The following is a 27,589-nucleotide window of genomic DNA, read 5'->3' as shown; positions in this document are numbered from 1 at the left end:
CCTGATTCAGGCTCCTTGGTCTGTACCAGCCCCAGAGTAACATTTGTAAATTTTTATTTTGGAGAAAGTCTCACTGTCGCCCAGGCTAGAGTGCAGTGATTTGTTTGATCATGGCTCACTGCAGCCTCTACGTCCTGGGCTCATGCGATCCTCTCGCCTCAGGACTGCAGGCGAGCACTACCATGCCCGGCTAATTTAATTTTTTGTAGAGATGGGGTCTCACTGTATTGCCCAGGCTGGTCTGGAACTCCTGATCTCAAGCAATCTTCCCATCTAGGCCTCCAAAAGCACTGGGATTACAGGCATGAGCTACCTTCTCCTGCCTTAGGGTGCCTTCTTGTTACTCCCTGTTGTCTTTTTTTTTTAAAAATCTGTCTCTATGTTTATACCGTGGTTGTCAAACTCCAGAGAGCTTTGAAAAGTCCCAGCCATACCCCAGAGCAAATGAATCTGTCTCCTCTCACCATCTTTAGGTTTGTGGGGTACAAATCTCAGAGGACAGAGTAGCTCTTAGCAGCCTCTCAGCTCACTGACCTCCTCCCGTCGCCTTCGACCCTCTCCTCTGCAAGCCCGTGGTCACTGCTCCCAGGCCCACACCCCAGCCTGCGTAATGACCCCACATCTCACCCACTCTGAGTTCTCTATTTTAGGCACTTCCCTCTCTGCTCCAGCCCTCCATCCTCTTGTCGCTTGCCCTGGTACCTGCAGGCATCAACTTCAATCCACTGCCTGCAGCACTTTCTCACTACCCAAAGACCCCTTCTGCCACCACCAGGATGGCCTCCTGGAAAACACGCCCACTCCCATGCCCACCTGTCCTGCTGTAGGACCAGCCTGGCACAACGCTCACCAGGCATCTGCTCTTTGCCTGCACCAAGTAAAGCAACACTGCCCGGGAGGGTCACCTGGACCTGCCAGTGCCCTTTCTCGTTGAGACACAGGTCTTGAAGGGGCACTCAGCACGGTACCCCCAAGCCCGCCCCCACTAGGCCTCCCACTTGCTTTCTACTGCCCTGTCTGAGCAGCTTCTGAAACTGTAATTCACCTGCAAGTCTCCTAGGGGTCTTGGAGAGGCCCGAGATTCTGCATGTCCACCTGCCAACCCCCAGGGGTGCAGACGCTGCTGTCTGTGGAGTCCACTCTGTAGCAAGGTCTGGGATGACTTCCCACCTCCTCCTCTCTCCTCAAACAAACCGTGGCTCCCACTTCGCCAAGGAAACAGATGGATCAGATACATTTCTACTGCCTCCGCCATCAAACCACAATCCCTCCTGCAGCCTCCCTCCTCCTCCACTTCTTCCAACGCTTCAGTGGCAGAAGGGCCTTCCCCATAAGGGGCTGCAAGGATCCCATTTCTTCGGAGGTTCCCTTCTTCCCCGCTCCATCCCCCTCTTTATTTCTTTCTATCTTTTTTCTTTTTCTTTTCTTGCTTTTTTTTTTTGAGACAGGGTCTTCCTCTGTCACCCAGGCTGGAGTGCTAGAGTGCACTGGGGCAATCGTAGCTCACTGCAGCCTCAAACTCCTGGACTTAAGCAATCCTCCCACCTCAGCCTCCCGAGTAGCTGGTACTACAGGCATTCACCATGGTTGACTAATTTTCTTATTTTTTGTAGACTCGGGGTTTCGTCATGTTGCCAAGACTGGTCTTGAACTCCTGGGCTCTAGCAATCCACCTACCTTGGCCTCCCAAAGTGCTGGAATTACAGACATGAGTCACTGCGCCGGCCTCCCCATTCCTTTTCCAGGACTTTCTCATGGGCATTGAGACTCTGGCATCTCCTCCTGATGCACATCTTGAGCCATTTCTGAGCCCGTGAACTAAGCTTCTTGATGGAATTGGCTTCCTTCTCTCTGCTCTGCTACATCCGGTCTCTTTCATTTGTTCTTATTATCTCTGCTTTTCTTATATACATAGAGTAAATATACTTTTAATTTTTATTCAAGTTAGATATGCCCATTGCTTAGAATCAACACACGGGGGCAGCCTCACCCCCATTTCTCAGTTTTGTTTTGTTTTGTTTTGTTTTTGAGACGTAGTTTCACTCTTGTTGCCCAGGCTGGAGGGCAATGGCACAGTCTCGGCTCATCGCAACCTCCACCTCCCAAGGTACAAGCAATTCTCCAGCCTCGGCCTCCCAAATAGCTGGGATTACAGGCATGCACCACCACATCTGGCTAATTTTGTATTTTTGGTAGAGATGGGAGTTTCTCCATGTTGGTCAGGCTGGTCTTGAACTCCCAACCTCAGGTGATCCGCCCACCTCAGCCTTCCAAACTGCTGGGATTACAGGCATGAGCCACTGCGCCTGACCTTTCACTTTTTTTTTTTTAAGAGATGGGGTCTCGTTCTGTCACAGAGGCTGGAGTGCATTGGTGCAATCACAGCTCACTGTAGCGATCCTCCTGCCTCAGCCTCCTGTGTAGCTGGGACCACAGGCACAAGCCCCATGCTTGGCTAATTTGTAATTTGTTGTAGAGATGAGGGGGGTCTCACTGTACTGCCCAGGCTGGTCTCGAACTTGAGACCTAAAGAGATCCTCCTGTCTCGGCCTCCTATAGTGCTGGGGTTACAGCGTGAGCCACAGCGCCTGGCCCCATTTCCCACTTCATAAGGACAACCATCTCAACTCTTTCAGCTCGTGGTTAGTCATTTTTACCTCCGCATTTCCTACACGACATGTTTACATTGCTTCTTTTCCAGTTTTAGGCATTCCCTACCAACCTCCCACTTTGGGAGAAGAGGATTTAGCTCCTTATGTCCCTCCACTCCCTCTCCCTCCCACTCCCACATCCTGTCCCACGCACATTACAGTGGCATCATAACATTGGTAAGACTGGAAATGTTTACATATTGCGGAAACCTTATTTACAGCTCTGTGTGGAACGCTATGGTTCCTTTCTCTTTTTTCCTGTAATAGGCTTTACATTTTAGAGCAGTTTTAGGCTTACAGAACAATTGAGCAGAACATGTTTGTTTTTTTCTTTAGATTGCGTCTCACTCTGTTGTCCAGGCTGGAGTGCAGTGGCAGGAATCTCAGCTCACTGCAACCTCTGCCTCCTGGGTTCAAACGATTCTCTTGCCTCAGCCTCCCAAGTAGATGGGACAGGCACCCACTACTTCGCCTAGCTAATTTTTTTTTGCGTTTTTAGTAGAGATGGGGTTTCACCATGTTGGCCAGGCTGGTCTCGAACTCCTGACCTCAGGTGCTCTTGCTGCTTTGGCCTCTCAAAGGGCTAGGATTACAGGCGTGAGCCACCGCAGTCTGCCTGAGCAGAACATGAAAGAGCCGTTCAGTTTTATAGTATACTTCCTCTACTCCCACCAAATTTCTCCCACCACTGACATCTTGTATCAGTGTGGTGCACTTGTCAAAATAAATGAACCAAGGTAGACACATAGTTACTAACTAAAGTTTGTATGTTACATAATCTGGGCTCACTCTTTGTATTGTAGAATTCCATGGGGTTTAACAAATACATGTTATAGGTCCATCCTCCCTGTATCGTACAGAATAGTTTCGCTGCCTTAAAAATCCTCCGTGCTCCATCTCTTCATCCCTCCCTCTCTCCCGCCAGGTCCCTGGCAACCACTGATCTTTTTATCGTCTCTTTAGTTTTGGCTTTTCCAGAATGTCATATCCCTGGAGTCAGAGAGTACTTTTCAAACTTGCTTTTTTCACGTAGCAGTACACATCTAAGGTTCCTCCACGTCTTTTGGGTGGCTTGATGGCTCGTTTTATCACTGAATATTCCACTGTATGGAGGTACCTATGGAAGGGCATTGATATTGTGGTTTCTTACAAGTTTTGGCAATTATGAATAAAGCTGCTATGAATATTCATGCGCAGATATGACGCCAAAAACACAGGCAACAAAAGCAAGAATAGACAAGTGGGGCTGGGCACGGGGCCTCTCGCCTGGAATCCCAGCACTGTGGGAGGCAGAGGTGGGTGGACTGCTTGAGCTCAGGAGTTTAAGACCAGCCTGGGCAATGCGGCAAAACCCCACCTCTACAAAAAAAAAAAAAAAAAAAAAAAAAAAAATAGGCAAGTGGGTGGGACTATATCAAAGTTAAAAGCTTCTGCTTAGGAAAGCAAACAAACAAACAATCTACACAGGGAAAAGACAACCTATGGCCAAATGTGAGCAAGATGGCTCACGCCTCTAATCCCAGTACTTTGGGAGGCCAAGGTGAGCAGATCACCTGAGGTCATGAGTTCGAGACTAGCCTGGCCAACATGCTAGTCGTCTTTACTAAAAATACAAAAATTAGCTGGGCATGGAGGGGGTGTAATCCCCTATAATCCCAGCTACTTGGGAGTCTGGGGCAGGAGAATCACTTGAACTTGAGAGGTGGAAGTTGCAGTGAGCTGAGATTGCCCCATTGCACTCCAGCCTGGGGAACAAGAAAAACTCCGTCTCAAGAACAAAAAAGGAAAAGAAAAGATCTGAAAGAGAGGCCAAGTCTGGTGGCTCACGCCTTTAACCCACCATTTTGGGAGTTCAAAGTGGGGGGATTTCTTGAGGCCATGAGTTTGAGTGATCCTGTCTCTAAAAAAAGAAAAAAAAAATCTCAAAATGATATTAGTACTCCTGTGTTCATTACGACAATATTAGCAATAGCCAAATGTAGAAACAACCCAAATGGGTTGAATGGATGAAAAAAATGTGATCTATATATACAACTGATTACTACTATTAAGCTTGAAAAATATTCGACAACAGGCCAGGTGCGGTGGCTCATGCCTGTAATCCCAGCACTTTGGGAGGTGGGGGCTGGAGGACTGCTCGAGCCCAGGAGTTCGAGATCAGCCTGGATAATATAGAAAGGCCCTGTCTCTCCAAAACATTTAAAAATTAGCCAGATGTGGTGGCACACATCTGTAATCCCAGCTACTCTGAAGGCTGAGGGGGGAAGATCTCTTGAACCCAGGAGATGGAGGCTGCAGTGAGCTATGATTGTATCCAGGAAGACCATATCTCAAATGAAACAACCCTGTATTGTACATTTTAACTTGTGTTAAGAGGACAGATCTCATATCAAGTGTTCTTACCACCGAAAAGTAAAACAAGCAAACATTCATGTGCAGGTTTTTGTGGACATAAGGGTTCGGCTTATTTGGGTAAATACCAAGGAACACGTGGTATTTTCTGCCATTCTATGGCTTCTCTTCACATTCTCTTGGCACAGTCTTTTGCAGGGCAGAAATTTCCATTTTAATTTCTTTCCCTTTTTGTTTCTTTCTTTTTCTTTTTGAGACGGAGTCTTGCAGTTGTCACCCAGGCTGGAGAGCAATGGCGTGATCTTGGCTCACTGCCATCTTCTGGTTCCAGCAATTCTCCTGCCTCAGCCTCCCGAGTAGCTGAGATTACAGGTGCCTGCCACCACAGCCGGCTAATTTTTGCACTTTTAGTAGAGATGGGGTTTCACTGTGTTGGCCAGGCTGGTCTCGAACTCCTGACCTCAGGTGATCCACCCACCTCGGCCTCCCAAAGTGCTGGGATTACAGGCGTGAGCCACTGTGCCTGGCCTTTTCTTTCCCTTCTCTGAACAAAAGTTTTGGTTTTCTTGGGTTTGATAACATTTTTTAGAGAGGAAGTACTTGTTTACCTGTGTGTTTATATATCATTCAACTCATATTCTCTCCTACTTGTGTAAATGTCTCGAAAATTCAAACACATTAGGTATTCTATCAATTTCATCTCCTTGAAGAAATCTCTTTTAGAAACTTCTGACTTATTTCAGTGTGAACTGCTTGCCCTCTAGGCCTGCTGTCCAGAGAAGTGGTGCTGGGGTCTCCCTTTGCTCTCAACCGGGAGATTTCCTTTTCCTCTCTCTTATGTTCAATTCCTGTTTCATGGAGTCCAGGTATTATTCCTTTTTTTTTTTTTTTTGAGACAGTCTCACTCTGTCACCCAGCCTGGAGTGCAGTGGCATGATCTTGGATTACTGCAACCTCCACCTCCCAGGTTCTAGTGATTCTCCTGTCTCGGCCTCCTGAGTAGCTGCGATTACAGGCATGTGCCACCACGCCCAGCTAATTTTTGTGTTTTTGGTAGAGACGAGGTTTCACCGTGTTGGCCAGCCTGGTCTAAACTCCTTACATCAGGTGATCCACCTGCCTCAGCCTCCCAAAGTGCTGGGATTACAGGGTGCCACCGCACCCCACCCAGGTCCTACTCTTTATTGTTTTCCTTGTTTACTATTTCTTGTTTTACTTGGTTTACTCCTTTATTTTAGTGGAGTACATTCTCCAGTAGCTTTCTTAAGAAAGAGTGCATAGGAGGTAAAAGTTTTGAGCTCTTGCAAATCTGAAAATGTTTCTCCTGCTCTGTTAGTAGTTTGGCTAAATATTGAATTCTATGCTGAGGCTGGGCATGGTGGTTCATGCCTGTAATCCCAGCATTTAGGGAGGCCATGATGGGAGGATCACTTGAGCCAGGAGTTCAAGTCCAGCGTGGAAAACATGGTGAAACCCTGCCTCTACAAAAATAAAAAAATTAGCTGGGTATGGGGCACATGCCTGTGGTCCCAGCTACCCAGGAAACTGAGATAGGAGGGCACTTGGGTCCAGGGGGTTGAGACTGCAGTGAGACATGATTGTGCTGCTGCACTGTAGCCTGGGCGACAGAATAAAACCTGTCTTTAAAAAAAAAGAAAACAAAAAACAAAGGCTGGATGCAGTGGTTCATGCCTGTAATCCTAGCACTTAGGGAGACTAAGGAGGGCCAATCACGCGGTCAGGAGATCGATACCATCCTGACCAACATGGTGAAAACCCGTCCGTACTAAAATACAAACAAACAAACAAAAATTAGCTGGATGTGGTGATGCACGCCTGTGGTCCCAGCTACTCTGGAGGCTGAGGCAGCAGAATTGCTGGAACCCAGGCAGCGGAGATTGCAGTGAGCTGAGATTGTGCCACTGCACTCCCGCTTGGCAATAGAGCAAGACTCCATCTCAAAAAAAAAAAAGAATTATAGGCTGAAAATAATTTTCTTTTCTACTTTAGAAAACATAGTTCCACTGTCTTTTGGTTTCCAGGATTGCAGTTGAGAAGTCTGATGCCATTATGATTATTGATACTCTGTATAATTTTGGAGAATTTTCTTCTTGTCCCTGTGTTCTGAAATTTACTGGCGATTGGCTTTGACATGGGTCTTTTTTTATCCTTTGTTTTTGTTTGTTTGAGACAGAGTCTTGCTCTGTCACCCAGGCTGTAGAGCAGTGGTACAATCTTGGCTCACGGCAACCTACACTTCCCGGGTTCAAGTGATTCTCATGTTTCAGCCTCCAGAGTAGCTCAGACTACAGGCGTGTGCCACCACGTCTGGCTAATTTTTTTGTGTTTTTAGTAGAGAGGGGGTTTCACCATATAGGCCAGGCTGGTGTCAAACTCCTGATCTCAAGCGATCCTCCTGCCTCGGCCTCCCAAAGTTCTGGGATTACAAGTGTGAGCCACTGGGCCTGGCTTGTTTTTATCCTTTGGATGGTCACTCCATGGACTCTTTTAATCAGGAAACTCAGGCCCTTCAGTTCTAAGAAACATTGGAAACATTTCACTAAAGATTTCCTCTCCTCTACTGTCTTTCTAGAGCTCCTCTGTGCAAATGTGAGATGCCTGCCTGGATCCTCTAATGTTCGTACCCTTTATTTCCTATTTCCCATCTGTAGTAGTCATGGAGGTGCCTGCTTGGTTCTCCCTTCAAGGAAGAACCTGCTACTTGGCTTTGAGGATTGCAGTTGGCTGACCGCCTTCAACTACAGCGCCTTTGAGATCTGCCACAGCGTTAGAGCCAAGACTAAGGTGTTGTTGGGCAGCTCCAGCAAATGACTGAGGACAGTGGAGACACTGGGCCTGCTCATTTCTGTCCAACTTAGGGCTCCTCTCCTGGACGATGTTTGCTCTTGAGCTCCTCCATGGGCTGGGCAAGACCGCTGGATTAACATCAAAGTCTCGCCTAGCTCTTTTTTCCTGCTTTCCTTTTTTTTTCCTTTTCTTTTTGAGATGGAGTTTAGCTCTGTCACCCAGGCTGGAGTGCAGTGACATGATCTTGGCTCACTGTGACCTCCGCCACCCAGGTTTAAGTGATTCTCCTGTCTCAGACTCCCGAGTAGCTGGGATTATAGGCATGTGCCACCATGCCCAGGTAATTTTTGTATTTTTAGTAGAAATAGGGTTTTGCCATGTAGGCCAGGCTGGTCTCAAACTCCTGACCTCAGGTGATCCACCCAACTCACCCTCCCAAAGTGCTGGGATTACAGGTGTGAGCAACCATGCCCGGCTGATAGTCTTGATTTCTGGGCAATATAGTGAGACTCTGTCTTTACAAAAAAAAAAAAAAGTTTTTTTAATTAGCCAGGTGCACACACCTACGGTCCCAACTACTCAGGAGGCTGAGGTGGGAGGATTGCTTAAGCCCTGGAGGTGGAGGCTGCAGTGAGCCATGATCCCAGCACTGTACTCCAGCCTAGTCAACAGAGTGAAACCATCTCTAAACAAGAACCAAAACCAAAAAACCCGCAGAACTATTGTTACTATATTTAGATATTTAAGAAAATATACTACAACTATGGAACAAAAACTAGATGCTATTTGCACGGGGAGGGACCTCCAGGAATGAACAAAACAAAACTGTTTTGTAGACAGGATCTCACCATGTTGCCCAGGATGGTCTCAAACTTCTAGGCTCAAGGGATCCTCCTGCCTCAGCCTCCCAAGTAGCTGGGACTACAGGTGCATACCACCATGGCTGGTTAATTTTTAATTTTTTTTCCCAAAATTGAGTTTTGCTCTTGTTGCCCAGGCTGGAGTGCAATAGCATGATCTTGGCTCACAGCAACCTCTGCCTACTGAATTCAAGTGATTCTCCTCCCTCAGCCTCCCCAGTAGCTGGGATTACAGGCATGTGCCACCATGCCCGGCTACTTCTGTATTTTCAGTAGAGATGGTCTTGAACTTTTGACCTCAGGTGATCTGCCCACTTTGGCCTCCTAAAGGGCTGGGATTACAGGTGTGAGCCACTGTGCCTGGCCAATTTTTAATTTTTTTAGAGACAAGGTCTTGCTCTGTGGCTCAGGCTGGTCTTGACCTCCTGGCCTCAAGCGATCCTCCCAGTTCAGCCTCCCAAAGTGCTGAGATTACAGGCATGAGCCACTGCACCTGGCCTCGAGGATATTTGAGGATCTAAGCCCTTCTTACCCCGGTCCTCCTGGGGTTCAGCCCCAGCTTTACTCTCATTTCTAGAGGTACTTAGGCTATTAATGCCGGCACCTTTGGGGGATTTTGTGGTGTGAATTATGCTCCGTGGCCTGTCATAACCCCAGTTTAGGGTTCACTTAAAGTGCAAATTCCTCAGCCTCCTAAGTCAGTTTTTAAGCAAGCGTTCATTTACCTTCCAGATTCCAAAATGGTGTTGCTATGTTCTCCTTTTTCAGTTGATTCGTTCTTGCTGCTTCATGCTGCGTTAGGCAGAACAACGGCCCCCTGCAAAGGTCCACGTCCTGATCTCCAGAACAGTGAACATGTTACCTTCCATGACAAAAGGGACTTTGCAAATGTGATTAAGGTTAAGTACCTTGAGAAGGGGAGATTAGTCTGGATAATTCAGGTGAGCTCAATCTAATCACATGAATTGTGAAAACCTTTCCCAGGTGTGGTCAGAGAAAGTGATGTGGCCACCAACAGTGGCTCACTGCTGTAATCCCAGCACTTTGGGAAACTGAGGCAGGAGGATCACTTAAGCGCAGGAGCTCGAGACCAGCCTGGGCCACATTGTGAGACCCCCGCCCCAAACCCCGTCAATCTTTATGAAAAGTAAAAATTAGCTGGGGTATGGTGGCGTATGTCTGTAGTCCCAGCAACTTGGGGGCTGGAAGTGGGAGGACCACTTGAGCCCAGGAGGTCAAGGCCGCAGCAAGCCTGATTGGCCCATTGCACTTCTGCCTGGGCTACAGAGCGAGACCCTGCTGGTAAAAAAGGGATGTGACGAGACATCAGAGATGCTGCTGCCTTGCTGGAGGGAGGGGTCCATGGGCCAAGGCATGCAGTTACCTTCTGGAAGCTGGAAAAGTCAAAGCAAGGCTCCCTAAAGCATCCAGAACGTCCTTCCAGGAAGAGCTGCCTAGAGCGGTCCTGTCAACACTTGGATTTCAGCTCAGTGAGACCTGTGTCCATTCTAACATATAAAACTATAAGAATTAATTTGTTTGCTTTTAGGCAACTAAGTTTATGCCAGTTTGTTACAGAAGCAATAAAAGACTGATGTGCACACCTTTAAAAAATCCATTCACAAGCCAGGCGTGGTGGGTCATGCCTGTGATTCTAGCACTTTGGGAGGCCGAGGTGGGTGGATCACCTGAGGTCAGGAGTTTGAGACCAGCGTGGCCAACCTGGTGAAACCACATCTCTACAAAAATACAAAAATTAGCTGGACATGATGGCAGGTGCCTGTAATCCCAGCTACTTAGGAGGCTGAGGTGGGAGAATCGCTTGAACCCAGGAGGTTGCAGTGAGTGGAGATAGTCATTGCACTCCAGCCTGGGCGACTGAGCAACACTCTGTCTCACACACAAAAAAAAAAAAGAAAAAAGAAAAGAAATCACTCACAGCCAGGCGCTGCGGCTCACGCCTGTTAATCCTAGCACTTTGGGAGGCCAAGGTGGGTAGATTACCTGAGTTCAGGAGTTTGAAACCAGCCCAGGCAACACGGTGAAACCCTGTCTCTACTAAATATATAAAAAAATCCGTGGAGCAGAAGGACAAAACTCGCTTGATCTTGATTTTCAGTACGAATATAGACCGTGAAAGTGGAGCTTCATAAAAAAAAAATAAAATAAATTAAAAAATAAAAAAATTAGCCAGGCATGGCAGCGTGTGCATGTAGTCTCAGCTACTCGAGAGGCTAAGGCAGAAGTCCTTGAACCTGGGAGGCAGAGGTTGCAGTGAGCCAAGATCGCACCACTGCACTCCAGCCTGGCTGACAGAGCAAGACTCTGTCTCAAACAAACAAACAAAAATCCTCTCACTATCCTTTTTTTTGTTGTTGTTTAGAGACAGGGTCTCCCTCTGTCACCTAGGCTGGAGTGCAGTGGTGTGATCATAGCTCACTGCAGCCTTAAACTCCTGGGCTCAGGTGATCCTCTCACCTCAGCCTCCTCAGTAGCTGGGACTACCAGCATGTGCCACTACACCTAGTGAATTTTCAAAACTTTTTTGTGGAGACAGGCAGGATCTTGCTATGTTGCCCAGGCTGGTGTTGAACTCCTGGGCTCCAGTGATCTTCCTGCCTCAGCCTTCCAAGGTGTTGGATTACAATCATGAGCCACTTCACCGAGCCTCACTATCCTTTCAATGGGGCTTTAGGATATGGAGAAGCTACATGTGTGTGTTCAATCTTTAACTGCCTCAAACCTGATTTTATTTCCACTGCTTCATGATGCATTCTTTTTTTTTATTATTGAGACAAAATCTCCCTCTGTGCAGTGATGTGTTCTTGGTTCACTGCAACTTCTGCCTCCCAGGTTCAAGCAATTCTCCTGCCTCAGCCTCCAAAGTAGCTGCGATTACAGGTATGCACCACCGATGGGCTAATTTTTGTATTTTTAGTAGAGACAGGGTTTCATCATGTTGGCCAGGCTGGTCTCGAACTCCTGACCTCAAGTGATCCACCTGCCTCCACCTCCCAAAGTGCTGGGATTGCAGGTGTGAGCCACCATGCCCAATCTCATGATGCTTTCTTATCGAGGTCGCTCTTGACTGCTACATCACTAAATCTAATCATTTAAAAAATTATTTATGTTTTTAATGTTTATTTTTGTATTTTTTAGAGATAGGGTCTTCCTCTGTTGCCCGGGCTGGAGTGCAGTAGTGCAGTCACTGTAACCTTGAACTCCTGGGCTCAAGCAATCCTCCCATCTTAGCCTCCTCCCGAGTAGCTAGGACTATGGGTGCATGTGCCGCCATGCCCGGCTATTTATTTATTTATTTATTTATGAGACAGAGTCTCGCTCTGTCTCCCAGACTGGAGTGCAGTGGTACCGTCATTGCTCGCTGTAGCCTTGACCTCCCAAGCTCAAGCAACCGTCCCACCTCAGCCTACTGAGTAGCTGGAACTACAGACATGCGCCACGATGTCCAGCTTTTTTTCTTTTTTTTTATAGAGATAGGGTCTTACTATGTTGCCCAGGCTGTTCTCAAACTCCTGGCCTTAAGTGTTCCTCCTGCCTCTGCCTCCTCAAGTGCTGGGATTACAGGTGTGAGCCACCACACCAGCCCTATTTTTTTTCCTCACTTTTTGTAGAGATGGGGGTCTCCCTATGCTGCCCTGGCTGGTCTCGAACTCCTGGGTTCAAGCAATCCTCCTGCCTCAGCCTCCCGAAGCGCTGGGATTGCAGGTGTGCTCCAATGCGTCTGGCAGCTGAATCTAATAGCCTCGTTTCTCTGGACTGTTCCCATCTTTGAAGCTGGTGGACCACGCCCCCTCTCCTCCCGACACTTCCTTGGTTTCTGTGACTGCATATGCTCTCAGTTTCCCTCCCACTTTCCCAGCTGCTCCTTCTCTGCCTCCCTCTCTGGCTTCTCCTCCCCTTGATCTCAATACTGTGGAGTCCTCAGGGCCCCGCCCTGGAGCCTTTTCCCTCCCTTCTCCCGCATGATCTCGTGGCTCACAATGCCATCTTTTTCCCAATGAGGAGAGGCTCCTCTTCTGAACGCCAGACTCTCATTATGAAGTTCTCTCTTGACATCTTCATTTGCACACGTCACCTGCTTTTATCCGTGGCAGGATTTTTTTTTTTTTTTTTGTGAGATGGAGTCTCATTCTGTCGCCCAGGCTGGAATGCAGTGGCGCAATCTCCGCTCACTGCAACCTCCGCCTCCCGGGTTCAAGTGATTTTCCTGCCTCAGCCTCCCTCGTAGCTGGGACTACAGGTATGTGCCACCATGCCTGGCTAATTTTTGTATTTTTAGTAGAGACAAGCCTTCACCAGGTTGGCCAGGCTGGTCTCAAACTCCTGACCTCAAGTGATCTTCCTGCCTCAGTCTCCCAAAGTGCTGGGATTACAGGCATGAGCCAGTGCGCCTGGCTGGGATTCTTGATGTTCTTCTCACCAAGCCTCTTCCCTCCCTTCAATCTGCCCATCCTCCATGCATCTCTGCAATCCCCAAAGCCCAGATTCACCCCGGATTCCCTTCCTCCTCTAACTCACCAGAAAATGCTGTGGATTTGTCTTCAATGTTTGCTTTTATTCATTTATTTAGAGACAGGGTTTTGCTGTGTCACCTAGGCTGAAGTGCGGTGACACGATCACAGCTCACTGCAGCCTCAAACTCCTGGGTTCAAGCAATCCTCCCACCTCAGCCTCCCGAGTAGCTGGGACTACAGGCCCACGGCACTATGCCTGGCTAATTTTTAAATTTTTCTTTTATAGGGACAGGGTCTCATTCTGTTGCCCAGGCTGGTCTGGAGCTCCTGGGCTCAGGCAATCCTTCCGTCTTGGTGTCCCAAAGTGCTGGGATTACAGGCATGAACCACTGTGCCCAGTCCCTAAATACGTTCAGAAAGCACTTCCTTACTTCCCTGTCTCCAAAGCCGCCCACCACCATGACCTCCACATTGGTGTCCTCTATCCGTTCTGGCCCATCACCACGGATTCTCCCAAGCATAGCCTGAAATATCCTTTAAAATGTCAGTCAGATTATACAACTTCCCCCATTTAAGAGCTCTCAAAGGCTTCCCAAGTCCATCTGGAACAAAATCCATTCTCCTCTCTATGGGTGCCAAGGCCTGCGTGGCCTGACTGTTCCTGTACCTTCTGGCCCCCTTCTTGTCACTGTCCCTGTCATTTGCTCTGCCTTGGCCACAGGGACCCATTATCCCTCACCCTCCTCGTGCTCCTGCCTACCCGTTGCTCTCAGTTTGCCTTGCCTGAGCTGCTGTTACCACCCCTCTCTCCACTGCTGGCTCCTTCTCATTCTCAAGATCTCGGGTGAAACATCTGTACCTCTGTTTACCGTATGCAAAGTGGCTGTCTCCACCATCCCTGGTAATGTCCTTCCCAGTGGGTTTGGAGTCTTGATGATCTGATCTGTTCACTTGTGCTTTGACTCCCTCATTAGACATAAACCCCTTGAGGGCAGGGATGGTATTTTCAGTCCAGCTTCTGGTGCTAGCCTACGAAAGGTATGCAACGAAATTTACTGAGTGAATGAATAAACGAGCACATCGAGCATCTATTATGTGCTGGATGCTTTCATGTAGACTGGATTGCGTTTCTCAGCTTTTCTTGCAATGAGCTGTTCTGGCCAATGCTTGTGGGCAGAAATGAAGGAGACCACTTCCAGCTTTGGTTCATAAAAACCTCATATGTGATCCCCACACTTTTTCTTCATTTGCAAGCTGCATGCAGTGGCTGTGGGTGATGATGGAGTCACAAGATGAGAGGAGCCTGGATCCCTGAAAGATCACATGGAGCAGAGTCTCTTCCATCACCACCCCCGCAACACACACCCAGAACATAAGTCTCTTCTGTGTTGAGCCATTATGATCGCCAAGCTTATTTATTCCAACAGCTTGCCTCACCTTAATTAATACATCAAAACACCATATGTAGGTGGCTGGTGAACATCACTGTGGGTGACGAGTTTGTTGACAAATTTTCATCAAATGCAGATGTGTTCTCTGTGGGGCTGTCTCTTGCATCGTCCCACAACAGAAGCCGAGGGCACGGTGCTCACACCTTTATTATAGCATGTGGCACTGTCTGTTGGAGCGTGTGTTGTTTTGTCTTCGCTAGGCTGCGAGCGCCTCCAGGGACATGGCTGTGTCACATTCATGCAGTGGCCTCAGCATCCAGTCCCCACAGGAAATGTACTGAATCCACAAAGGAGTGAACTGGTCACCTGCCCCTCTTTGTTGCCTTTCTCTCCCTACAAATGCCTGAGAAAGTCCAATTCTTTAATTTTACAGATACCCAATGAAAAGAAGTGACTTCTCCAGGATCACACAGAAGCGGGATGCACCAGAATTAGCCTGCCCAGGCTGCTAAACGTGGCAGCCGGCTATTCTAGGAGTGAATTCTGGAGCCTTCCAGGGGCTGGAGCAAGGCTGGGAGAGGCGGGGTGAGGTTGGGCGGGGGCAGCCACAGATTCCTCTAAGCCCCCAAGGTGACCCCACCCAGCCTTCCTGCACCACTGCCCCTCCTCCAGCAGCAAAGAAACACTCCAGCGCTTTCTGTCCCACCCTCCCCAGCCAGCACTGGCCACGCAGCCTGGGCGGACGCATCACTCAGTATTTTTAGCTTCACCACCTGGCACCTGTGGTCACTGTCTCTGCCCAGCCTGGCCCTATCCCCTCCCAGGTCTTAAAGGGCCAGAACCCACTGGCTAGAAAAGAGACCAGCTCCTGCAAACATAGGCTACCATACTCCCAGGGAAGGAGGCAGAGAGACATCCCCTACAGAGAGTCCCCAGAATCAGAGGTGGGAGATGAAGGGATGAGGGAGGAGGGGGCAGGATTTCACGGCTGCCAACCCTGAGGCCTGTGCCTGTCTCTTTCTGGGGCTTCCCAAATGCTGCTTTGCTTAAATTATTCCCTAGGAGGAAACTGATCAACATCACACATCAATCCTAAGACCCGAAGCTGCAAAATCTCCAAGGCAGGGCCTGGGAATGTGGTATTTTTGAACAATCAATTCAGATTATTCCCATGCGCTCGCTCTCTCTCTCTCTCTCTCTCTCTCTCTCTCTCTATCTTGAGACAGGGTCTCTCCTGTCGCCTAGGCTGGAGTGGAGGGGCGCAATCATAGCTCAGTGCAGCCTCAAAATACTGAGCTCAAGGGATCCTCTTGCTTCAGCTTCTGGAGTAGCTGGGACTACAGGTGCATGCCACCACGCCTGGCTAAGTGTGCGTGTGTGTGTGCGTGTGCGTGTGCGTGTGTGTGTGTGTGTGTGTGTGTAGATGGTGATCTCACTATGTTGTCCAGGCTGGTCTCAAACTCCTGAGCTCAAGCAATCCACCTGCCTTGGCCTCCCAAAGGGCTGCGGTTATAGGTGTGAGGCACCATACCCAGCCTGATGCCCTGTCTTTCAATGTCATATTCGTTTCTTCATTCATTTATTCATTCAACAAGCATTTTGAGAGTTCACTATGAACATGGGTTTCTATCATGAGTCCATGGCTTTGGAGTTTAAGGTGCCCTTGGTAGCTATAATTCCCTTGCTTCTCCTCACTTGCCCCTGTTTTGCCTCGAGCCCTCCCCATTGCTTGCTCCAGCACCTATGGGTCAGGTCCCCGGCTCAGCTTCCAGGCCCTCTGTGATCTGGCCCCGTTCCTGCCACACCCGCACTGTCCACACTTCATTTCCTGTTTGCACCAAGCCTTTGCTCTTGCCATTCCTGCTGCCTGTGATGCCCTTTCCTCAGCCTCTCTTGCCCCTGGGAGGGCACTTGGATGTTAAGACAGACCTGGTGGCCTCTGATGGCTCCTGTGGGTGGAGATGGTCCTTCTTCCCCTCCTGATTTCCTAGGCACTCTGCACCCATGCCCATCAAGATGCCCACTACTCTGTGTGGAACTGATCTGTCTTCTCCTCTGTCTCTCTTAGCAGGCAGTGACCCTGGGAGCCGGGTTCCAGTCCCCAGCCCAGGCCCTGGCCATCTGTGGGTGGCCAGTCTCTGTGTTGAATGTTAAGCTGACAACCATAGCAGAGAACAGCCTCAAATTTCCCAGATGAGAAGACAGAGGCCCACGGAGCGGGAACTGTGGACCCAGGGTCTGACAGAGAGAGTCAGGGAGGAACCCGGGGCAGGCTGCAGGAATCAATCCCCCAGCCCTCTCATCTTGCAAGCATCCTGGAGGGGAAACCTGTCTTGGCTCATGCCTTGCCTCTCCTGACCCAGGGCAGGGCAGTGCTGACTCAGGCAGTGATGGAGGCACGGGCAGGGGGGGCTGGAACAGAGGTGACCCCTGTCTCCCCTGCAGATCACTCCCAGAGCCTGTGGTCACAGCTTGGATAATGCACTTGGCTGGAGCCTGGGTTTCCCTGCAGGTGGGGGTGGGGAGAGCTGGCTAAAGGAACAATGGTCTCTAGGGCATGAACTCCCACTGGGGGTTCACAGAACAGCACTTCCCTCCACATAGGTATGCAGAACTCACACCTGTGCCCACAAACTTGTACACATGCTCACAGTCACACACACTTGCCCCCAATACCCAGTCAGGTAGCCTCACAAACCTTCATTCTCTCTCTCCCTCTCTCTTTTACATACACACGCAAGCAAATACACATGCACACATGTTCACTTATGAATTCAACAAAGATGGAACACCTGTTAGGTGCCACTGCAGTGCAGGATGGAAAGGTGGCTCTTAGATTGGGGTGGGACAGGGACATCCAGGAGCACTTCCTGAAGGAGGAAGCATTGCAGCTGGACCTGGATGGAGGAGAACTGGGGAAGAGAAGTCTGGGCAGTTTCACTGGAGGTGAATATGGGGAAACAGAGTGAGATAAGGTGAAGAGCGTCAGCCCCGATCACGCAGGGCCTGAATGCCCAGCCGAGTGTCAACTTCATCCCACGGGAGGTGGGAGCCATGGAGGGCTCTGAGCGAGGTGGAGGGGACATGCCCACTGTGGGAGAGGACAGGAAACCCACTCTGGGGCCAGGGTGGGAGGGATAGGGAGGAGGCTGTGGCAATAGCCAGGTAAGAGATCTGAGATCCTGAAGCAGGAAGTGGCAGTGGGTGGTAAGCAGAGAGAGAGAGACTTGAAGCAAGACTGCCAGGCCCAGAGGCACCCCAGGTCGAGCGCCGGTGCCCACTCGCTGCCCACCCACTGGCCACCCACGGGCACTGACCTCCGCAGTGGGACTTCTTCCAGCAGCTCCTCCTCCTCCTCCCTGTGGAAGCAGATGAAGCAGAAGGCCGGTACATCATCGACTCCACAGCCCATGGGCCAGGCTGGAGGCAGCTCCAGGACAGGGCAGGGGTGGATGGGGGTGGCCTCCACAGCATCGTCCCCAGCCTGGGCAGAAGTCCCTGAGCCAGGGTGCTCCAGGGTCAGCAGCCCGTCGGCCTCAGGGCTCCGCACCTGCCCGCCCGCCACCTGTGCCTTCTCACTCAGGTTGCCCGTCGCTTCGGTGGGTGGAGGAGCCGAGGGGGCTCTGTCTGGTGGGGGCTCCTGTCTTGACCCGAGGGTGTTCCAGCCAAAGGGCTGGGCCCTGGGAAGCAGTGTCCAGCTACCTGGACTCCAAGGTGGCTGGTAGGTGGTCGGAGGTCCGGCAGGGCCCCCACTGCCCCTGTGGAGCCCTAGGCCCCCCAGCTGCCCACTCTGTGGCTGTCTGTCAGAGGCGGGCCTGGGAGGGCAGGCTTACAGTGTCCTGTATCCCAGTGCCCTTGTCTGTCCAGTCGTCTGCTCCTCCCTGTCCAGCCAGCACAGCCGCAAAGGAAGAAAGTTTGTTCTCGGCTGGGGTGGGTGGCACGGGTGGCCTCCAGGAGAGAGGGTTGGGACCTGCAGCTGACAGATGGGCAAGGGCCAGGTGAGGCTGGCACGGTGCCCACGTCGTCATCGAGAAAAGTTTTGGCCCCTGGAGTCCCGGTTCCAGCTCGGGCGGCTGGCGGCTTCCCCGGCTCCCTGCTCTCCCCAGCTCCAGTGGCTTCTCTGGCAGACTGACTGGGCTGTGGGTATTAATAGCTCCACACTCACGCTGAGAAGGCTGGAGGTTAACTCCTTCCCTGCCAAAGCTGGGGAGGCTGGCGGGGCGGACGGGTACGGCCAGGCAGGCTGGCAAAGTGGCTTTGGGGAGCAGAGGCAAGGGCGGTGCCTTGATCCCACCCCTGCTCTGAGCCTGGCTGTCGCAGCAGGACCCTCAGTGCCACCTCCTTCCCATAAGTCTCTGTGCCGAGCTGGGCTCCTCGGGCTTGGGAGTGTGTGGACCACCTGACTCCTTCATGCACACCTCCAGGGAGCTGGGGGGGCTCTGGGGGGGGTCCTGGGGGCTCAGGGCAGTGTCTTTGGGATAGACAAGGCTCAGAGCTTCAGGGAGCATCCTCAGGGCTCCCAAACTCACACACTCACCCCTCAACTCCCTGGGTCTTCCCATGCTCCCTTAACAGTCACCTTTGCCAACCCTGAGCCTAGTTCTGGGGTTGGCTTCAGTGAGACCCAGCGATGAAGAAGCCACAGCAGTACTTTATTGAGGAGTATGGGAGGAGGATGGGAGTGGGAGAATCAGAATAGAATTTGTTTGCCTAATTTTTTTTTTTTTTTGAGATAGGGTCTCGATATGCTGCCCAGGCTGGTCTCAAACTCCTGGGCTCAAGTGATTCTCCCTTCTTAGCCTCCCAAGTAGCTGGGATTACAGGTGCATGCCACTGCACCAGGCTTGGAAATGTTGACTGAGTACCTGCATGGTGCCAGGCACTGGGCTGGCTGGGCATGGGCACACAGCAGTGAAGTGGGCAGGTGCCATTCCTCTGGTGGATTTTGCATGTCACTGAAGGAGGTGATACCAGTGGGGCTGCAGCTTGCCTGCATAGTGCCATCATGTGCATTAGGGAAAGGTGCTTCCCTCCAAGCAGGTACAGCCCCAGCACCAGCTTGTCGTGTTGACCCAGGCTGGGTTTCAGCCCACTAACCTCTGCAGTTGACAACACGGACCACCATTCACAGTGGCTCTGGAAGCACCCATAAACAAAGGAAAAATACATTCAGATTGTCCAAAGTGCTATGAAAAAAATAAAACAGGGACATGTGACAGAGGCTGATGGGGCGGTAGTTAGATGGGGTGTTCAGGGAACACCTCCCAAGGAGGGAACACTGGAGCTGAAACCCTCAGGACGAGGATGAGGAGGAGGAGGAAGAAGGAGGAGGAACCAGCCAGATCTGAAGGGAGAACATTCTAGGAAGAGGTGCAGAAGCCCAGAGGCAAGAACTAGCTGACGTTTGAGGAGGAGAGTGAGAAGCATATCTTTAAGCTGGGCCTTGAAGAGTGAGTAGAGTTTTCCAGGGAGCTCAAGAGATGAGGCATTGCCAGCAGAGAGAATAGAGTATGCGAAGGCTCCGAGGCATGGACGGTATGGACGGGGCGCTGCAAGGCAGCCAGAAGGCAGAGGTGACACAGCTGGATGTGCATGAGGGACCGTTCCAGAGCTGCCCACCCAGGGCTCTGAGGAGGAAGGCTGGGTGGGAGGAAAATGGAAGTGGGAACTCGGGTCAGCTGAGGGGCTGAGGAGTTTGGTGGTGGGGACACAGAGAGGCTTGGAAGGAACCATCAATATATGTGGCTGGAAGAACAGGTCTGGGCCTCCTTGGCCCAGAGAAGGTGGGGGCTGGGAACAGAGCGGCCATGTACAGTTGTTTAGGTGGTACATACTGCACAAGGACACCCTGGAAGATAGGAGATGGCGGGGAGTTGGGGAGAGGTAGGGGAGGGCAGGGAAGGGAAGAGATGGTTGTGGGGGTGGTATCCAGCCCCACCTCTGCCCTGCCAAGACTTGCACTTTTCAACTGTGACAGCATGAGGAGTTGCCTTTTTCTTATTGGTCCACCCAAAAGAGTGCTTTTTCCTTATTGGTTAGTCTGGAGGGGGCCTTTAAAAAATTAGTCCCCCTAGGCGAACACTGTTGCTCACACCTGTAATCCCAGCACTTTGGGAGGCCAAAGAAAGTGGATCGCCTGAGGTCAGGAGTTCAAGACCAGCCTGGCCAACATCGTGAAACCCTGTCTCTACTAAAAACGCAAAAATTAGCTGGGTGTGGTGGCACACACATGTAATCCCAGCTACTCAGGAGGCTGAAGCAGGAGAATCTCTTGAACCCAGGAGATGGAGGTTGCAGTGAACTGAGATCACACCACTGCACTGCAGCTTGGGCAACAGAATGAGACTCCATCTCAAAAAAAAAAAAAAGGAAAAATTAGTCCCCCTAGAAGAGTGTTGATCTATTCAGAGGGCGTGCATTCGTTTTCAAATTGGTCCACTCAAAGGGGTAGCCTTTTCCAATTGGTCTACCCAAAGGGGGTGCTTTTCTTCTGATTGGCACAAAAGGCTCCCATAGACTGGACTGGGGAAGATGCCCCAGCAACCCAGGCTTTGCTACGGACCTGCTGTGTAACTTAGGGAGTCACTGTCCCTCTCTAGAACCAGAGACTGAGCAAGAGGCCAGCTGGGCCGATCGCTTCACTGCACAGAGGCGGAGAATGAGCCCAGAAAGAAGCAGCAACTTCGCTGAGGTCACACAGTGACACAGAGCCAAGCTGCCACCCCTGACTCTTGTCTCAGTGCTCTATCCTCCCTGCTCCAGTATCAGCTTAGGTTGCTGGCTGCGCTGCGGACTTGGTGTTTCTTTAAGGAGAGGACAAAGAATGAGAGGGGACAAGAGGCAAGGAGGGCAGGGCAGCCTAGATGATGGCTCCCTGGGGTGGGGGTCAGAAGGGGTCAGGGTGCCCCAGGCCTCTAGAAGCCCCTTCCCGCCTCCCCCTAGTCCCATGGGGTTGTCATTTGCAGATGTTAATTATTCATGATGCTGCCGCTTTGCCTGGTTTTAATGCACTTTGATGGCGTTCTCTGGCTAATGGGGAAAATCAATAGGTCTTAATTCTTAGTGGCTGTGAAGCTCTGTCTGCCTCCTGTTTGGGTGACTGGGCCTGGCTCTTCTGCTGGAGGTAGCGGGTGAAGGCTCAGACGCAGCTCACAAGAGCCTGAGACTCCACCTTTCCCTCTCCCACCCCCCCACCCTCTTCTGATGACAGCATAGGGAAGGAGGATTAGAGTCAGCATGCGGCTCCAGACTCTGCCCCTAACATCTTGGAGAGTCTGACCCCTTCTATCTCAGCCATTTGCCACCCCTCCCAGAGGGGTTCCTCCTGCTTTCCCCAGTCCCTCCTGGCCCCCGAGCCAGACCTATGGGCCATACTAAAGGCCAGCAGGGGCCATGTCACAAACTTCTGGCACCAGAGCCAGGCCTGCAGCCCTTGGCTCTGCTGCTTTAGTATGTGGGGGAGTTTTCCTCTCACCACTCAGGGTCGGCCCTGCTCATCCTCCTGGATGCAGACCTGGCTCACAGAGCTGTCTTGAGGAGTTAGGGGAATCTAGCCTGGTCCCCACATTCCTGAAGAACCTTGAATGTAGACTTGGCTGGGCTCGGTGGCTCACGCCTGTAATCCCAGCACTTTGGGAGGCCGAGGCAGGTGGATCACCTGAGGTCAGGAGTTCGAGAACAGCCTGGGCAACATGGTGAAACCCCATCTTTTCCAAAAATACAAAAATTAGCTGGGCATGGTGGCAGGCACCTGAAGTCCCAGCTACTTGGGAGGCTGAGGCAGGGGAATTGCTTGAACCCGGGAGGTGGAGGTTGCAGGGAGCGACGGTCATGCTACTGCACCACAGCCTGGGTGACAGAGTTTGACTCCATCTCAAACAAACAACCAAACCAGACCAAACCAAAGCAAGAGTGTCCGTTAAGCAGATGAAAACATCTAAGATACACCGTGTTTTCATAATGCTGTTTTTGGTATTTTTTTCCCCGACCAACTAAGAATTCCAAGCAGCAGCTGTTTTTAGTATTTTTTTAATATTTCAAAAACACAATGAGTCTCCAGAAAAGGAAGACGCCTGAGATACGTCCACCTTGGGGACGCCCTGCCTGCTTCCTGGTGGACCCAGGCCCTTCCTCATGGAGCCAGGGCCCACCCCTGGGTGGCTAGAAATGCTCAGGCCATTTAGAGGACCTGTCTGCTGGGGCCCTCACCTAGCACCATAGCCATCTAGAACCCAGGACCCAGGGCTCAGAGAATGGTGTCCGCCAGGCTTCCTCTGCTCTGTCCACCCAGGCCCCGGCAGACATCAGACCCAGTCCCAGATTGGACAAAGAGTTTTCAGGATGTGGACTTCACATTAGGGCAGAACTGGCTTGAGTCCCCCTCCAGCAGTGAAGATCCGTGAGCCTTGGTTTTCCAGATGTGCACTCAGCAGTGTGAAGGGCTGATTAAATCCTCTTCTTCAGTTCCTTCAGTTCATAGCACATTGTCACTACTGGTCCATGCAGGGCCCTTCTTGTTTTTATCTTGATCTTTGTTTATTTATCTATCTTTATTTACATAGAGAGATGGGGTCTTGCTATGTTGCCCAGGCTGGTTTGGTTTCAAACTTCTGGCCTCAAGCGATCCTCCAGTGTTAGCCTCCCCAATAGCTGGGATTACAGATTCAATTCCAGTCACTGTGCCGGCCTAGCTAAAGCTATCCATATCTTTTTTTTTTTTTTTTTAATGGACTTTTGCCCTTATTGCCCAGGCTGGAGTGCAATGGTGTGACTTTGGCTCACCACAACCTCTGTTTCCCGGGTTCAAGCAATTCTCCAGCCTCAGCCTTCTGAGTAGCTGGGATTACAGGACTGTGCTACCATACCCGGCTATTTTTTTTTTTTTTCCTGTATTTTTGTTAGAGATGGGGTTTCTCCATGTTAGTCAGGCTGGTCTCAACTTGACCTCAGGTGATCCGCCCGCCTCGGCCTCCCAAAGTGCTGGTATTACAGGCATAAACCACTGCACCTCGCTTTTTTTTTTTTTTTTTTTTTTTTTTTTAAGAGGCAGACTCTTGCTCTCTTACCCAGGCTGGAATAGAGGGACACGACCTTAGCTCACTGCAGCCTTGAATCCTGGGTTTAAGCGATCCTTCTGCCTCAGCCTCCCAAGCAGTGAGCACCACAGGTGTGCACCACCTTGCCTGGGTAATTTATTACGTATTTTCAGTTCTGAGATGGAGTTTCACTCTTGTTGCCCAGGCTGGAGTGCAATGGCGAGATCTTGGCTCACTACAACCTCCGTCTTTTGGGTTCAAGTAATTCTTCCTGAGCCTCCCGAGTAGCTGGTATTATAGGCATGCCCCATCACTCCTGGCTAATTTTGTATTTTTTAAGTAGAGATGGGGTTTCTCCATGTTGATCAGGCTCGTTCTGAACTCCCGACCTCAGGTGATCTGCCTGCCTCAGCCTCCTAAAGTGCTGGGATTACAAGCATGAGCCACCGTGCTGGGCTGGCCCAGGTAATCTAAATTTTTTTTCTTTTTTTTGTAGAGATAGGGTCTCACTGTATTGCCTAGGTTGGTCTCAAACTCCTGGCCTGAAATGATCCTCCTTCGGCCTCTCAAGATGCTGGGTAGGTATGAGCCACTGCACTTGGCCAATTCATATATTTATTTCCTTTTATTCCCATGGCTGATGGGGAGACAAGAGTTCCAAATACCCACCTCATGGGACCATTGGGAGACTACTATGAGCCATAGCGTGTGAAATGCTTAGGAGTCCCCTCGCACACAGTGACTAGTCAGGCGAAGGTCCCAGGCCATCTCCTTGGGTGGTTCCCTCCCTCAGGGGCTTTTCTGTTTTGTTTTGAGGCAGGCTGGAGTGCAGACATGAGATCTTGGCTCACTGCAACCTCCGCCTCCCAGGTCCAAGTGATTCTCCTGCCTCAGCCTCCCAAGCAGCTGAGATTACAGGCATCTGCAACTATGCCTAGCGAATTTTTGTATTTTTATTAGAAACAGGGTTTTGTCATGTTGCCCAGGCTGTTCTTGAACTCCTGACTTAAAGTGATCCACCCAACTCGGCCTCCCAAAGTGCTGGAATTACAAGCGTGAGCCACTGTGCCCGGCCTTCCAGGGGCTTTTGAGACTGGCACAAAACTCCTTCCCCTTTGTCACGCCCAAGCATGACTGGTGTTTTTCAAAATCCTTCACTAAAGACCCGAGTGAGCCCCTGGGAGAGAATCTAACATGCTCCTAGACTAAGGGAGAGGACAGTGTGGACATAACTAACTCCTACTTCAAGTTCAGTAATGGCTGCATGTACACTCTGGGTCAGGCCGATGCCTGGCAGTGGATGTGGGGCCCAGGCAGGCCAGAGAGGAAAGGCTCCCCGCTGTGGGGAGTTCTCTGTCCAGTGAAGGTGAGGGAAAATGGCCCTTCTCTTCTATTAAGTTGGGTACAGGGAAGCTGCCATAACAAAGAGGCCCACATTACTGTGGCTTAAACCAGCCACCTCAGAAATTATTCAAGAGCAGGCTGGGCGTCGTGGCACACACCTGTAATCCTAGCACTTTGGGAGGCCGAGGTGGGCGGATCACAAGGTCAAGAGATTGAGACCATCCTGGCCAAAACGGTGAAACCCCGTCTCTACTAAAAATTAGCCAGGCATGGCCTGCACCTGCAGTCCCAGCTACTCGGGAGGCTGAAGTGGGAGAATTGCTTGAACCTGGGAGGTGGAGGTTGCAGTGAGCTGAAGTCACGCCACTGCACTCCAGTCTGGTGACAGAGCGAGACTCCATCTTTTTTTTTTTTGGACAACAACACACCTGTGTTCATTGTGGATGTTAAAGCCAACGAGTCTCCATCTTAAAAAAAAAAAATTACTTAAGACCAAATGCCAAGTTTTATTTCAGATTTGCCATGAGAGAAGATGATGCTTTTTGTTGTTTTGGTTTTTCTGTTTTTTGAGACAAGGTCTCTCTCTGTCGCCCTGGCTAGAGTGCAGTGGCGAGATCGCAGCTCAGTGCAACCTTGAATTCCCGGGCTTAAGTGATCCTCACACCTCAGCCTCCTGAGTCTCTGGGACTGCGGGAACACGCCGTCATTCATGCCCAGTTATTATTATTACTATTATTTTTTGAGGCAGTGTCTTGCTCTGTCGCCCAGGCTGGAGTGCAGTGGTGTGATCTTGGCTCACTGCAATCTCCACCTCCCAGATTCCAGTGATTCTCATGCCTCAGCCTCCCAAGTAGCTGGGACCACAGGCACATGCCACCATGTCTGGCTAATCTTTTGTATATTTTAGTAGAGATGGGATTTCGCCATGTTGACCAGGCTGGTCTTCAACTCCTGGGCTAAAGTGATCTTCCTGCCTCAGCATCCCACAACACTAGGCTTACAGGCACGAGCCACCATGCCTGGCTGAGAAGGCATTTCTGATCAAGCTGGTTTAAACTGTCCTTTCCCTTTTATAGGAAAGGGAATGGTTAGATATTTATTTTTTGACCAGACACAAGAAAAAAGAAAGTCTGATTCCAGATCCTTAGAGCCTTGATTGACTGACAGCTGAGTGGATAGAAAGCTGGTTTCTGTGTTGTTGGTTTTTTTCTTCTTCTTTTTTTTTTTTTTTCAGAGACAAATCTCTGTTGCCCAGGCTGGAGTGTAGTGGGATGATCATAGCTCACCACAGCCTTGATCTGGGCTCAAGCAATCCTTCTGCCTTAGCCTCCTGAGTACCTGGGACTACAAGCATGTGCTACCATGCCCAGCTAATTTTTTTTAATTTTAAATTTTTGTAGAAATGGGGGTGTTACTATTCCTGGCTTCAAGCAATTTTCACACCTCAGCCTCCCAAAGTGCTAGGATTATAGGCATGAGCCACCTCACTGGGGCCCTGGTTTCTTAGAAGTCTTATTTGAATTAAAGTTTATCAGAATGTTGCGGCCAGGCACGGTGGCTCACGCCTGTAATCCCAGCACTTTGGGAGGCCAAGGCAGGTGGATCACCTGAAGTCAGGAGTTCAAGACCAGCCCGACCAACGAGGTGAAACCCCGTCTCTACTAAATACAAAAAGTTAGCTGGTGCATGCCTTGACCCTAGCTACGTGGGAGGCTGTTTGCCATATAGATCTGCTTAATTCATTTATAGGTTGCTTTTATAGGCTATTACAGGATATGTGGTATTGTGATTTGTTTACTCCCCTATTGATGGGAAAAGTGGCTGTTTGCTTCTATTACACGCAGTGCTACAACAAGCATTTTCCTGCCACAGTGCAGTACAGGGTTAAGGGCACAGAAGGTCTGGAATTGGAAACTCAGGGGTGCTGCGAAAGCCGGTTATTTTACCTCTATGAACCTCAGTTTCTGTAGTTGTGAAATGAGGATGAAAAAGATATTTACAGTACCTACTATGTGCACTTATATTCTAGACACAAGGGATTCGGGAATGAACGAAACCAATATAAGTTGCTGCCTTTGTGGAGTTATATTTTTGTGGCCAGAGACAGATAATAAATAAGATAAATTGATAAAAATGAGCCAGATGTGGTGGCTCCTGTTAGTCATCTCAGCCCTTTAGGAGGCTGAGGCAGGAGGATCACTTGAGGTTGGGAGTTCAAGATCAGCCTGCCAACGTGTTAAAACCCCATGTCTACTACAAATTCAAAAATTGGCAGGTGTGGTACCATGCATCTGTAATCCCAGCTACACAGGAGGCTGAGGCAGAAGAATTGCTTGAATCCGGGAGGCAGAGGTTGCAGTGAGCTGAGATTGCACCACTGCACTCCAGTGTGGGTGACAGAGTGAGATTTTATGAAGAAAGAAAGAAAGAGAGAGAGAGAGAGAGAGTGAGTGAGAGAGAGAGAGAGAGAGTGAGTGAGAGAGACAGAGAGAGAGAGAGAAGGAAGGAAGGAAGGAAAGAAGGCAGGAGGGGAGAAAGAAAGATCAATTAATAAAAATGGATGTTCATGATAAGTGATGAGGAAAGTGGAGCGAAAGAGGATGGAGTGAGAGGTCTGCAATGTCAGATGGGCTTCCTGATAAAGCGACACTTGAGTGGCACAGACCTGAAGGG

At 50.2% G+C, this 27,589-nt stretch overlaps 1 protein-coding gene across 4 annotated transcripts in view; it reads right to left on the bottom strand.

Moving 5' to 3' along the window:
- The window catches only part of SBK1 (SH3 domain binding kinase 1), a 66,166-nt gene extending 47,507 nt beyond the window's left edge, over positions 1 to 18,659 (bottom strand). For 3 of the 4 annotated variants that reach the window (XM_054242723.2, XM_078345016.1, XM_035267262.3), the window contains exon 1: positions 17,855 to 18,659. In XM_054242723.2, coding sequence (XP_054098698.1) covers positions 17,855 to 17,949 — 95 coding nt within the window. In that variant the 5' untranslated portion in view covers positions 17,950 to 18,659. The remainder of the gene's footprint in view (positions 1 to 17,854) is intronic. The other variant, XM_078345014.1, reaches the window with a different exon arrangement.
- Positions 18,660 to 27,589: the final 8,930 nt, after the last annotated feature.

Source organism: Callithrix jacchus, chromosome 12 (genome assembly GCF_049354715.1).
Source record: "Callithrix jacchus isolate 240 chromosome 12, calJac240_pri, whole genome shotgun sequence".
Taxonomy (NCBI): domain Eukaryota; kingdom Metazoa; phylum Chordata; class Mammalia; order Primates; family Cebidae; genus Callithrix; species Callithrix jacchus.
This window is presented reverse-complemented; position numbering and strand designations above follow the sequence as displayed.